Consider the following 14815-nt stretch of genomic DNA (forward strand, 5'->3'; position numbering starts at 1 on the left):
TAAAAACTGAAAATCCAACATTTATATTATGTTAAAGATATAGTGTACCTTCTTCAATGGGTTCATACTTTGCAATAAGTTCAGAGGCAATTGCTTCATCAGCATCAATTACAAATTGTTCTTTTCTGAGAAACTCAATCAGGTTTATTACAGGTAGAATTTTGCGGTTCGGAGAATAACTGCAGAAAAGTTCATGTATTTCACTTCTGTGTGCAAGGGTTCGATAAATTGCCCTGAATTCTTCTATAGTAATAGTTCCAGTCTTCGGCTGATTACTTGTTTTCTGAAAACAAAAACGATTGAGTACAAACATACATTAAAATCACTACATTAAAATGTAAAAATGTATCATTAGAGCCATTATATCAGTTAAAACAGGGGGAAGGGATAGCTCAGTGGTTTGAGGATTGGCCTGCTAAACCCAGGGTTGTGAGTTCAATCCTTGAGGTGGCCATTTAGGGAACTGGGGTAAAAATCTGTCTGGGGATTGGTCCTGCTTTGAGCAGGGGGTTGGACTAGATGACCTCCTGAGGTCCCTTCCAACCCTGATATTCTATGATTCTTCAGTATATGGTCATGATCCTATTCTAACAAGTGATGCAGTTAGTGAATCTTAGAATTTGACCTTGCCTCTTAAAAATGTCTATTATTTTAAGTAATTAAGTTTAAATTGTATTGCATAACACAAGCTGCATATTGTCAATTGCAAAATATTTGTGTACATTTTATGTATGATTAGAATGCATGAATTCAAAACAAAATCTTGTACTGAAATATGTATTTTAATTTCATAAAACTGTACCACAAAAAAAGGTTATCATGATAGTGAAAAAGTAAATATATTCTTACACATCAACAGTTACTATTTTAAATATTTTTTTAAATACTGTAAGGCTCTATTTTAAAATTAGGAAGAGTACGCATTCCTCAAGCAAGTGAATTAAGAATGACCAAATTATCATAAGATTAAAGTCCAATGGCAGGACACATCTAAGATTTTTTTTCAAGTTTAGAGATGTGACTTTGCTCAACTTTTAACAGACTAAGATCAGTTAAGCTTTGACCAATTATTCATACTCAGAATTTCTAAATTATACACCTGTTTTTTGTAAATGGAGCTTTTTAAATGTTAGACTATGGAGTCATTTCAATGTTTGATTATCAAAAGCCACTAGAAAATAAGAAGGGTGAAAAAAGAGGTAGAAATAAATTAGAATGACAGTAACTGAGTATCTCTGGCATATACATTTTTCAAAGACTCACCAAAATAATTTTTCTTTTACAATTTTCTAAATAATATATGGAATTCAGTTTTGCTAGTGTACATTTTTTCTCTTTATTTTTTTTTAATTTATTGTTCATAAAAGGTGCCATAATGTGCTAGCACTTGTGACTGAACAAGCTCTGTTTATTTGCAAAACAAACACAGCACAGGAAATGTAAATAAAAACTTCATTGCACTACCCTCCACCAATGTGCTTCAACTCTCTTCTACAAGGATCACCACCGTGGTTGAGAGAAAGTTAGTATTATTCAGTTCTTAAGCGCTGAGACTACCATGGAGGATAGTAATTAGTGCCTAATATTATGTCAGCCATGGCGGTTAGCGCCTAGTAAAAACTGGCCTGACAAGGAAAATGACCAACTATCATTTGATAAAGATTTTTGTTCACTACCAATCTGGGATGGATTGGAACCAATGTCCTAGAGATGAAAGATTCAATATTACATTATTAGTTCCCTCCTGAGCAATCTAGTCATTAGTGAAATAGATTTCTAAAAGTATAAACTGGCGTAAAACTAAAAATTGTATTAAGTAACCAAGATCAATGAAACAGAAAAGTATTTTGGGGGCTTCTAACAATAATCTATTAATTCCCTTCCAAACTAGTATCTATTTACTGATTGTTTGAAGGATGACTGTTCAAAAGAAATTTAATATTAGATTTACTAAAACCAATAATGAAGAAAACTTGGTACAAGAAACTAATTTTTAGTACTTATTGAGAAATCACAACTTCCCAGCTCCACAGAAGCATTTGGAAACTACAGTAACAGGGGCTACATAAGAACCTAGATAGAAAAATTACTACAGATTTCTATTAGAGACACATGGTGGGTGAGGTAACATCTTTTACTGGATCAATTTCTGTTGGTGAAAGAGACACAAGCTATCAAACTTAAAAGAGCTCTTCTTCAGGTCTGTGTAAGCTCAAAAGCTTGTCTCTTTCAGCAACAAAACTTGGTCCAATAAAGGATATTACCTCACCCAACATATCTCTCTAATATCCTGGGACCAACATGGCTACAACAGCACTGCAATCTATAGATTTCTATGTGTGTCTCTAGCTCCTTATCATATCTTTAGTTTTATTAATGCACCTCAACTCTTTGCTATTCAGAAAATGTAGTAAGTTTAACAAAAGGCTTTCCTGTTGAAATGAAAGCTTCAGAAAATGTATTATTCTTTAACAAACCTTAATCTCCCCATTTCTTCAGATTTTACCTAAAGTAATACGACAGAAAAAGAAATTTAAATTAAAATAAAAGGAAAGAAAAATAAAAGCAGTACGTTGGTAAAACACCTGCGTACATGTCTCTAATACAGAATGAACTTTTTAGTCATAGCCCTTCAACTCTCTCTTCAAGAGCAATGAATTTGTAATACACCTCTACCCTGATATAACACGAATTCGGATATAATGCGCTAAAGCAGTGCTCCAGGCGGGTGGGGCTGCGCACTCCGGCGGATCAAAGCAAGTTCGATATAACGCGGTTTCACCTATAACGTGGTAAGATTTTTTGGCTCCAGAGGACAGGGTTATATCGGGGTAGAGGTGTAGTACTGTATCCAATTAGATCATTTCTATTCTAAACAGGCCACTCCTTCAAGTAATTATTCTTTTTTTAGTCTACAGTCATTCCCCTAAAATTTCTCCCCGAAAATAAAATAATAGAAAGCCCATAAAAACACTAAACACAAAATTTGCTAAGTCTCAAGAGGGTCCAAAGGGTCAGCACACTCAGGCTTTGTCAGACTGCAGCAGGAAGTAAATTCCAGAGTTGAGGGTCCTTCATCAAAAAAGCTCTGCCATCAGCCTCAGTGTTTAAATTTGGAGAGTGTTATCTTGAAATACCTTAGTTAACCTGAACTGTCATGGTGGTGTTATGATTTGAGAAGTCAGTCTTCGGGTAACCAGGATCCAAGCCACATATGGCCTCATACAACAAAGTCAACACCTTAAAATAAATTAAATGAATGAAACAGCAAAAGTGTCTCATGAACACAACGTTACCATAAGTGTACACCAATATTGCCATGAATTTTGTGTTCCACAAAATATCCACTTTATAAAAAGAATGGTCACATTATTTCTAGAAAAATGTTCATAGAGTAGGAAAACATAGGAGGAATAGGAAGAGATTTTTTTCAGTACAATAATTTCAATGTTGATCATCCTACAATAGGAGCAGGTCAACCTGTTTGGAATTCGGTATTATCTACCATTCTACAAAGAAATCTACCTGTCAGGCTTTTAGTGTTATTTTAAAACTAGAGACACGTAAATGCTATTTTAAACTATGCACATTCCATTTGAAATCATTATTATTCTTGTAATAATAATGAACCCAAATCTGATTGATAGCTGTTAAATTTGACTCTTTGATATCCTACTGGTTAATTATCTTTTTGACAGTTATTAGCGTGTGTGAAATCCTAACACTGCAGTAAACCCTTTGCCAACTGGTGGTTGATTAGTGGTCTGTGTTAAATTAATTTGGTAGTTAATCCAATTCCTTGTAGTAAGATGTGAACATCACAAAACCAATACTCTTCTTAGTTTCATTAGAACTGATGGAGACTGAATTCTCCTCCTACCACCTAGGGATGAGCTATCCCAGAACATGTTGGGGAGGCAGTAAGAAAGAGATTGCATTGATGCTGCCTATGAGATATCCATGCTACAGATAAATACAAGACTTTTGTCCACTCAGCTGTTAATTTGGCACATTTATTTAACAAAAATATATTAAAAAAACCCAACAACCAACCAGCCCCTTAGGTGTCTGGTCATTCTGAATATACTTACATCAATACACGACTATTTTCTCACCTTAAAAACATATTTTACATGAACATAATCAAATGGGATGTTTAGCTTAATAAGTAATTTCAATGTCTTGTCTAAATTAATCTTTCCGGTTCTAAACTCATCCTGAATGATGGACAAAAACCATGTAAGGAAAAACAGGTTAAGGAAATGTATAAACACATTTAATTAGCTTTTTTTATGGGAAGATGTATTTGATTTTTAAGCGAAACATATTAGCTATTTTCCTACTATTATACTTTCTCCAGGTTTCTGGTTCCAAATAATTAACTGAAAAATATTTATGTTATTTATTTTATTACAGTGCTGGGCTAAAGGGGTGCTGGAGGAGGAAGAGCAGCCTATAGGGAAGAAAGGCGAAAAGGAATAAGAAAGATGAAATGGCACAGACGATAAATGGGAACAGATGAGTTAAGACATCCAATGGTAGTAAACATGAAAGGGAGTATAGTAAGTGTTTAATGGGAGTAAAGAATAAAGGGGGGGGGGGATTCATGGATTAAAAAAAATAGGGTAGTGGAGGAAAGCAATAAAAAGGGTAGAATAGGTGCAGGAGTGTGAAAGCAATGGGGAGGCAGGTGTGAACGGACTAATGTGGACAGGGAGCTCACAAGGTTGAGTGACAATGAAGAAGATTTGGGTTATTAATGGGGGTGGCTAGTAGAGCTTAAGGGGGTTTCAACACAGTGTTACAGGAGGGAGGGGTGCTGGTGGGTTGCTGGGGGAAGGTGAGCTGGGCTTGCACTGTGTGTATGGGGAGGTCTCTGGCAATTGGGGGGTCTCCCTAGTGTGGGACCTGGCTGGGGAGAGTGCCACTCCACGCGGGGGGTGGGGTGTCTCTATTGGGGATGTGCCCAGGGCACTTGGGAAGGGAGGGGCGGGGGAGCCTGTCCCGCCCTGTCCGCGCGGCGGCGGGTCCATGACAAGGATATTTGTTCTCCATGGTGGACTCCGCATCGCCCTGCGCCTCGCCGGGGTCTGGTCACTCGGATGGTGTCAGCAGCGGCTCCCAGCGCGGCATCACCCCGGCCCGGCTCCTCTCCGGACCCCTCCTCCCGCCTCCCCACGCGTGGGGATCCCGCCCCTTCCCGACCAACCTCCCGCGCCGCTGCCCAGAGCGAAGTGGGAACCCGTCGGCGCCTCAGCGCCGGCCGGCACGCGGGGCCTGTGACGCCACAAACGGCCCGGCCACATGGGACACACCCCCTCCTCCTCGCCCTCCCGAGGCCACGCGACAGACCCGCTTCTTCCGGCCCCTCCCATCGCGCGGCCGGCCGGCGGGAGAGATCAGCTCCCCGGCCGGGCCCGGATGAAGGTGATTTTCCTGTTCCCGCGCTCACACTATAGCCTGGCAACTCGACACAATTGGGCCAATTCAGCTGCCGTAGTCTGATCCCAGCCCAGGGTCTAGATCCCGCCAGAGAGTGTTGCCTTGTGTCCACCTGACCACGTGGCCCGGTCTTCTGAACCTTCCCAGCAGGGCCCTTCCTCCCTTTGCCCCCTGGCTAGACCTTGCAGTGCCCTCCTCATCCCACCCTCCAGAAGCCCCAGGCTCGCCGTGGGGATTTATCCCCCCTGCCATGGATCCCACTTCTTAGCCCCACCGAACCAGATGGATATTCCCAGGGTCATTTGCAGCCTTACCTACTCCGGCGTTCAAATTCCCGACAAACTCACTGTTGCTTTTTGCCCTTCCTGTGCCCTAAATCAGGGGTTTCCAAAGTGTGGAACAAGATCCCAGGGCCAGGGGTGGTACTTGATCCGCAGCTAGTATGTGCACTTGATTTTCCATCCACTCATGTCACAACAATTCTCTAAGAAGGTGGTAGGTGAATAAAGCTTTGGGAACAGCTACTCTAGATCTATCCAGAGCTCTTTCCACCTGTTCTCGCTTCAGCTGCTTTAGATTTTTTAGGGCCATTTCAGAAAACTGTTACATCATGAAAAGTTCTTGAGCTTTCCATGATGGTGATTTTTATTGTTACTAGATTGATTATTTTCCAGTCTTTTTATTTCATTGTTACTTTATCAAAAGAGTTGGATCTTCTCTGAGTATGTTTCTGGTTATCTAAAACATTCACGCTGAAGCTCTCCATAGCTGACTTTTCATTCTGGTATCCTAAGTTGTGGATCCCTAGCCATCTATCTTCCATGTGACAACATAAGCATGTCCATATGTTAGTAAAAAAGGGAAGCACCAGAAAAGGGGGTCGGCTTGTGAACGGGGATAGAGAGTGAGAGCTGGAACACAGCCCCTCCCCCAACAGAGGGAGCAAGGAGAGGCAGCACAGCCAGAAGGGAAAAAAGCAGGGCCAGAGTCTCTGTTTTGCAGTTTACACCACGCAAAAGCGAATGTTACTGGGCATGCTCAGTTCAGGTGAGCATGCTCAGTGCACCCAAAGTAGGGAATGGGGAGAGGGAGCATTTTGTGTCATCACACCGGCCCGCCAGAGCATGGTGCTGCCATGCCACCCAACCCAGCCCACTGGAACATGCTGTGGCTGTGCTGCCCAATCTGGCCCACCACCCGATCTGGCCGTGCTGCCCAGCCTGCCGGAGCAGCTCCAGCCAGGCCAAAGACATCCTCCCCTGGCCCTCCCCTGATAAGGTGGGAAGGGATGGGATGGGGAGAGTGTGAGGGTCCCGGGCTAGGGGTGGGGTCATGTGGGGGGTGGTCACAGGGGTTACTCTCCTGACCCCCAGCTTCTCCCCCAAAAAACATTTCCCCACCAGTTGCTGTCCCAGCCCGTCAGGGTAAGCAGCTGGCACACTGGGACACTTTGTTTACTTAGGTTTACCTCCGTGCCTGCGGACACTCGAGGTAAACAAACCATCTTGCCCCACCAGCGGCGTATCCTGATGGCCCGGGAGCCAAAGTTTGCTGACCCCTGAATTATAGGGTCGGCCTATGAATGAATCATAAAAATTTTCCATTTTACTTATCCATCTTGTGGGGGGTTGGCTTATAAAGGAACTGGCTTATGATCGAGTATATACGGTAGTTTTTCATGTGCTGCCAGCAAATATTTTCCACTGTGACAATTTTTCCAAAAACGCTAGCTCTATTGAATCATTTTCTTGTGATCTCACTAATATTTCTAGATCTTTTCAGATACAACTTTAGAGCACACAACAAAGTTCTGGATGTTACCAAGAAACTTTTTTGCTGTGACATTGTCAGGTGTTCTAAAATATTTTTAATAACAATTTTCACGTTAGCATAATATTCATGCTTTCATTTCAGGTTCACCACCACAGAAATAAACCACAATGTCCAACAAATGTGATTTGTCTAAGGAAGAGAAAGTGTGGGTCATATGCAGTCTGCTGTATCAGGCACCTCCAGGCGAATTCTACAGTGTTTTTGAAGATCTCCGTATTCTGGTCCAGGATGATGACCTAATGAGGCAAGAGGCTGCCCAGGTCTGTGCCTATCACAATAAGAACAATTTCACCTTAGTCAGAATAGAAGGAACCAATGTGCTGGTGACTCGCTACAATGACCTTGGAGGAAATCGCTTTTTTGACCCAAAAAATAAATTTTCTTTCAAATTTGATCACTTGAGTGGAATATCAAACAAATTTCAGCTCCATAGGGTAGCATGGGATGAGACAGAGTTATGGAGAACAGCCCTAAATAGTGCTTTAAAGGCATACGTGGATAGTCACTTTCCTTCAGGGGACTGCTGTGTGTTTAGAAAAACCTTGAAAAACAGGCAGGTATTTGTGGTCTGTATTGCAGGTCATCAGTACAAACCGTTGGGTTTCTGGAATGGCCTTTGGAAAGGTGAATGGACTTTTTTCCAGATTCCAGTTATTACTCAGGTTACAGGGGCCATTCATATGCAATTACACTACTTTAAAGATGCTAACCTCCACATGACAGTCTGCAAGACTGTTGAAGAGACCTTGCATGTAATTGACCCAGCCCAGTTGGCCATAGATTTTGTGAAACTCATAGAAACTGAAGACAACAAATTTCACATTGCCATGCTGGAAAACTTCCAATCTTTGACAGATGAAATCTGGAGAAAAATTCTACGAAGGCAGCTCCCAGTCACTCGCACTATCATTAACTGGAATAAACTGCTGACCAATCAGAGCATAAAAGCCAATATTTCCAGTCGTGAGATGCCACTGAGTTTACTGAAGTACACGGTTTGAGTAAAATATAGCCCAAATAAAACTAACAATCACTGTGGAAAGTGGATTTATTTATTCATTTGGCATATTTCTGGACGTCTATGCGGAATATAGAGCCTTTTACCACAAAGTTGCCATTTTGAACCTAATCCAGTTCAGTAATGACTAAAAGTTATTACTGTTTGATGTTTTTCTTAATGCAGGGATTTTCTCGCCTTTTTCTGATTCAGCTACCACTGGCCACTGTCAGAGATAGGATAGTATCAGAGGGGTAGCTGTGTTAATCTGTATCCACAAGAACAACGAGGAGTCCAGTGGCACCTTAAAGACTAACCGATTTATTTGGACATAAGCTTTTGTGCGTAACCCCCCCCAACACACTTCTTCATATGCATGGAGTGAAAATTACAGATGCAGGCATAAGAATACTGACACATGAAGAGAAGGGAGTTACCTTACAAGTGGAGAACCAGAATTGGCCTTGTTAACACTGGTTCTCCACTTGTAAGGTAACTCCCTTCTCTTCATGTGTTGGTATATTTATGCCTGCATCTGTAATTTTCACTCCATGCATCTGAAGAAGTGGGTTTTTTTACCCACGAAAGCTTATGCCCAAATAAATCTGTTAGTCTTTAAGGTGCCAGAGATAGGATATTGCCTAGATGGATCACTTGTCTGATCCAATATGGAAAGTCATATTTCTATGTATTTTTCACCAGTTTTAAATTGACTTGCATTTTTAAATGAAAATAATTGAATTTAATCTCACATTTTATGTTAACTTTCCTTTTGGGGCTTTTGGTAATACTTGTTTAATAAGGATATTAAGGGACAAATAAGAGATTTTCAGAATAGCATTGAAACCCAAGAAGTTCAACCTTCAAGTTTTGTTCACGTATATCAATATTTATCTAGAGAAAAGATATTCATAATGCAGTCACGTAAACTAAGGGAGACATGGAAACAGAAGGCATAAACCTATTACAGTTAAGGTTGGAACTGTGCCAGATCCCACTAGGGATGTGTCGTAGTATTCAAGAAGAAACTTTAATACCCGTCGGCATGGGATTGCAGAATACATGAAGCTGGGCCACCTCCTCTCTCAGTTTTGACAATTGAATTATAACTAGGGCTGTCAAGCAATTAAAAATATTAATCGCGATTAATCGCACGATTTAAAAAATTAATCGCAATTAATCACGCTGTTAAACAATAATAGAATGCCATTTAATTAAATATTTTTGGATATTTTCTATAATTTCAAATATATTGATTTAAATTACAACACAGAATACAAAGTATACAGTGCTCAATTTATATTTATTTTTATTACAAATATTTGCACTGTAAAAAACAAAAGCAATAGTATTTTTCAGTTCACCTAATACTAGTACTGTAGTGCAATCTCTTTATCATGAAAGTTGAACTTACAAATGTAGAATTATGTACAAAAAATAGCTGCATTCAAAAATAAAACAATGTAAAACTTTAGAGCCTACAAGTCCACTCAGTCCTACTTCAGCCAATTGCTCAGACAAACAAGTTTGGTTGCAATTTGCAGGAGATAATGTTGCCCACTTCTTGTTTACAATGTCACCTGAAAGTGAGAACAGGCATTCGCATGGCACAATTGTAGCCAGCATCGCAAGATATTTACATGCCAGATGCACTAAAGATTCATAGGTCCCTTCATGCTTCAACCACCCTGATGATTGATTCTGCTTGATAACGATCCAAAGGAGAGCAGACTGACGCATGTTCATTTTCATCATCTGAGTCAGATGCCACCAGCAGAAGGTTGATTTTCTTTTTTGATGGTTCGGGTTGTGTAGTTTCCTCATTTGAGTGTTGCTCTTTTAAGACTTCTGAAAGTGTGCTCCACACCTCGTCCCACTCAGATTTTGGATGGCACTTCAGATTCTTAAACCTTGGGTTGAGTGCTGTAGCTATTTTCAGAAATCTCACATTGGTACCTTTTTTGCGTGTTGTCAAATCTGCTGTGGAAGTGTTCTTAAAATGAACATGTGCTGGGTCACCATCCAAGACTGCTATAACATGAAATATATGGCAAAATGCGGGTAAAACAGAACAGGAGACATACAATTCTCCCCCAGGGTATTCAGTAACAAATTTAATTAACACATTATTTTTTTAACGAGCATCATCAGCATGGAAGCATGTCCTCTTGAATGGTGGCTGAAGCATGAAGGGGCATACGAATGTTTAGCATATCTGGCACATAAATACCTTGCAACGCCGGCTACAAAAGTGCCATGTGAATACCTGTTCTCACTGTCAAGTGACATTGTAAATAAGAAGCAGGGAGCAGCATCTTCCGTAAATGTAAACAAACTTGTTTGTATTAGCGATTGGCTGAACAAAAAGTAGGACTAAGTGGACTTGTAGGCTCTATAAAGTTTTACATTGTTTTGTTTTCGAGTTCAATTATGTAACAAAAAAAATCTACATTTGTAAGTTACACTTTCACAATAAAGAGATTGCATTACAGTACTTGTATGAGGTGAATTGAAAAATACCATTTCTTTTGTTTATCATTTTTACAGAGCAAATATTTGTAATCAAAAATAATAATATAAAGTGAGCACTGTACACTTTGTATTGTGTATTGTAATGTAAATCAATATATTTGAAAATGTAGAAAAACATACAAAATATTTAATAAATGTCAATTGGTATTCTATTGTTTAACAGTATGATTAATCGTGATTAATTTTTTTGATTTAACCGTATGAGTTAACTGCGATTAATCAACAGTCCTAATTATAACTGATTACTAAAAATAATGAGTGACTTATCCACATCTGATTTCATACTAGCTGTGGGCAGCTTACTATCATCAGAGGGTATGGTCCCACCAACAACAAGGCTAACAAGATAATTTACCAGCAACTGCAGTCAATCTTCAATAAAACTCTGAGAAGAGATGTCATTGTGATTGTGGGCAACTTTAAAGTGGAGGCAGGAAAGTATAATGACATCTGGGAAAGTACATTTGGTATCAGGCAGATGAACAGGAATGGGCAGTGACTGCTGGAATTTGCAGCTGCCAATGACATGGTGATTGCTGACCTTCTCTTTCGTCACTCAAAGATTCATAAGCAGACCTGGTGTAGCCCAGATGGTTTCACCAGCACTGTTATTGATCATGTCCTTATTAACAGTCATTGGCAGTCATGGATGTGTGAGTTCACAGAGATGCTGAACTTCACACTGACCACTGGCTTCTGCTGACAAAAGTGTACTTCCGACTTCAAAGAATAGACAACCAGTTAATGGGCTGAAATTAGTCCAGTTCAACAAAAAGATCTTAATACAACAATCAGATGGCTTTCTGTTCTGAACTGCATAAGGCCATCAAAGCACTAAAGAATGAAATGTCACTCCTTCTGTCATCTGATGAGGAATGGTGTTGTTTCAGGTCATCAGTGCTGACCACTGCCAGCTCAGTGCTGAAGCCTCAGCTCTTCAGACATTATCCAGGGATCAGTGAAGAGACACAGGTTTTCCGATGCTTTACGTTGTCCTGTGGGGGTGTATGCAGATGCTGTTCTGACTGGATGTAATGTCAGTTGCGTGGGAGCAATGAAGATGGACACTGGACTGTACCAGAGATGACTTGGCTACCTCTAGGGCGGATAACATCTGAGGGGTGTGCTGCTTAGCCTTAAATAAGTTCCTGTTGCCAGGCATATTAGAAGGTCAGGTGACCCCTACCTTTCCCACCTTTGCAAGAAAAGGCGCCAAACTAGGCAACAAGAAGGACACTAAATATGGAGGAACAGCAACAATTCCATGAATCCAAGATGGCTAACTGAGGGTAAAATAGCAAAACAGAAAAATTCCCTACACTGGAGCTAAGAAAAAAGCAAGGCTACAATTCGAGGATTCAATGACATGTTTGTTGAGAGCAAAGGAAAGCTGAATGGGTTTGACTTCAGTATGTCATCAAGTCATTGTGTGAGAAAGATAAGTAATCCTGATGTTTGTCTCAGGCAGTGAGTTTAGAAAGGCTGCTGCCTAGCACTATTGCTGCACCCTCTATTCTGCTTTGTGGTGTTTGTAGGGGAAGGTGGCATCAGGATGTCCAGTAAAGAATTAGGATGGCAGTGTAGCAAGGCGGAGTGGCCTCCCTCTGATGCTGACAGGGAGGAACCACTCCCTGCCTCCTGGTGAGTGAAGCCAGGCCAGGCCTGGCCCTCATGTCAGAAACAGAGGGATGGAACAGGAAGCATAAGAAGTGGGGCCTCCAGCTCAGTTGAGAGGGAGCCAGGGAAGGAGTCAAATGCTGGTGCCTTGCTGCTGGCCCCTGAACCAGGGACCGAGCTGTGTCAACACCTGCCTCCTCAGGAATACTTGGAGGAGCTGCTGCAAGGTGAATACCCCAAGGAACTGCTGGCTGCCAAGTACCCAGAGGAGCCTGAGGGTCCATGAGCAAAAAAGTTCTATGAACAGGTTGGGGTAGGAAATAGCCCAGAGAAACCAGACACTAGTCCAGTTGTGTTGCTGAAACCATGTTTCGCAGGATCCTCACTGACCCAGTAGCAAGATTCCCAGCCACTGTTAGGGCCCTGCGCTGGGACCCAATGGAGTAGGATGGGCCTGGGTCCCCCTGCTGCCAACCCCCAGCAGCCTACCCACTTTAGGCTGGATGGCCTGTGCTTGCCTGCCTTTGCGCTGCCCTGGCCATGGAGCCAGGCCATAGACTGTTTGCTGTCTGCCCAGCCAGGGATCCGGGCCACAGCCTGCCTTGGCTGTCTTCCCCAGCCTGGGAACCTGAGCCTGACTATTATTGGGTCTATCTACTGTTGATGAGCTCTCAGCCACTTCGTGGTATAGCAAGGCGGAGTGGCCTCCCTCTGACGCTAACTCGGAGGAACCACTCCAAGCCACTACAGGCAGCATCAGCCAGAGTCTGCAAGATCAGTTACGAAGATCATTTCAAGATAATCCTCAATTGTCCATCACCTACAGTTCCCCTTCCATTTAAAGAGGGGCAGGAAGTTCTGGTAGAGCCACCTTCCTTCAAGCAAGAAGAGATCCAGATCACAGTCCATAAACAGAAGTCTGAGGAGGCTCCAGGAGTTTGTAACATTACTCTTGAGTTCCTGAAGACAGGTAAGAGTATTGTTGTACTGTGGCTGCCAGGCTGTCCCAGACCATCTGGTGTACTAGTATCAGCTCTGATGACTGGAAGAAGGGGTTATTCTGCCTCTGTTCAAAAGACTGAATGTAGCAATTATAGAGGTATTATGCTGTGGTCAGTCCCAGGGAAAGTCTTCACTTCAGTGGTAGTGTTTCAAATCAATGATGCATTTTGTGGCAAAAGCCAGGATTCTCAGTGTGGCTTTAGACCTAGTCATTCCACTAACAATCAGCTCTTTACCGTGAGAGAGTTTTTTAGAAGTTGGCTGAATTTCATAAGTCATGTGAGCACTTTTTATAGATTTCCATCAGACTTTTGAGTCAGTGCATAGAGCAAGTTTATGGGATCTGTGCTGCATCTTGGCATCTCGTAAAGATAGTGTCATTGATAAAAGAGCCCTATGGAATGGAAAGCGGTGTTGGAGTCAATGGCGGATACACAACCTAGTTTCCTATCTCCATGGGAGTTTGGCACAGGCTGTCACCAGCACTGTTTAATATCGGCATTGACTGCTTGGTAGATAAGCTTGGGGAGGGATCTGTTGGTGACGCTGAACTGAACACCATTCTGCTTCAACATTTTGAATTCGCAGATGTCTTATTGTCTCAGTTTGGTGAATTACTGCAGCTGATGGCTGATCTGGTTAGGCAATAAGCAGCATACATAGTACTGTTTATTAATCCAGGTAAAACTAGGTCCCTAGCCATTATCGTCAAACAAACTCCACCTCCAGATTATAACCAGTTCAGTATTAACCTATATGGATGGGACATTGAGGAGCCACCAAATATTTGGGCAGCATCATAGACATTGCTGGAGGATTGCTGCTGTCATGTTTAAGGTCCTTCAGCATCTTCTGTGGGGACATCATGACATGAAGCTGGCTACCAAGCTGTAGATGTATAGAACCACCATTATACCAACTCTCTCATATGGAAGTGAAAAGTGGGCATTGAGGAAAGCTGAAGAACACTGAATTGACTTCTTCATATCAAATAGCAAGGACAAGATCAGAAACTAAGATATTCTAACTGAATCCAGCAACTTCCTTCATCAGCACTGGTTTGGTTTCAGCAACTTTCTTAGTATGAACATATGTAAGGCACTGAATTTTGAAGTATGTGTACCAAGAAATGCTGCTACATGGCTGGTGGTCACAGGGGTACCTAAAGCTTTGGTGGTATGACCAGATTGCCAGAGATAGACATAAACTGAATATATAATCAAAACATCTTAGGCACTTTGCCAGAAAATGATCTGGGTGGCTCTTGATTTGCAAAGAGGCCATGTCTTTTTGGGATTTGCAATGATGCTGAATAAAATAAAATGCAGTAAAATGACAGAGGAACAGAGTTTAATCACAGATAAATGATATTCAAATAGACTAGAGAATTTG

At 41.5% G+C, this 14815-nt stretch overlaps 2 protein-coding genes across 2 annotated transcripts in view; one reads left to right on the top strand and one right to left on the bottom strand.

The window, feature by feature from the left end:
* The window catches only part of PLCZ1 (phospholipase C zeta 1), a 133360-nt gene extending 127095 nt beyond the window's left edge, over window positions 1-6265 (bottom strand). Inside the window, exons 1-3 of the mRNA XM_054016490.1 lie at window positions 6137-6265; window positions 4116-4232; window positions 49-283 (exon numbers count right to left, since the gene is read on the bottom strand). Of these exons, the coding sequence (XP_053872465.1) occupies window positions 49-283; window positions 4116-4232; window positions 6137-6265 (481 nt within the window). The remainder of the gene's footprint in view (window positions 1-48; window positions 284-4115; window positions 4233-6136) is intronic.
* A 1117-nt stretch (window positions 6266-7382) lies between these two features.
* On the top strand, window positions 7383-8276 carry CAPZA3 (capping actin protein of muscle Z-line subunit alpha 3). The gene has a single exon (XM_054039615.1). It carries the CDS (start codon window positions 7383-7385, stop codon window positions 8274-8276), a length of 894 nt encoding a protein of 297 aa, XP_053895590.1.
* Window positions 8277-14815: the final 6539 nt, after the last annotated feature.

The sequence above is a fragment of the Malaclemys terrapin genome, chromosome 1, assembly GCF_027887155.1.
Source record: "Malaclemys terrapin pileata isolate rMalTer1 chromosome 1, rMalTer1.hap1, whole genome shotgun sequence".
NCBI classification, from domain to species: Eukaryota; Metazoa; Chordata; order Testudines; family Emydidae; genus Malaclemys; species Malaclemys terrapin.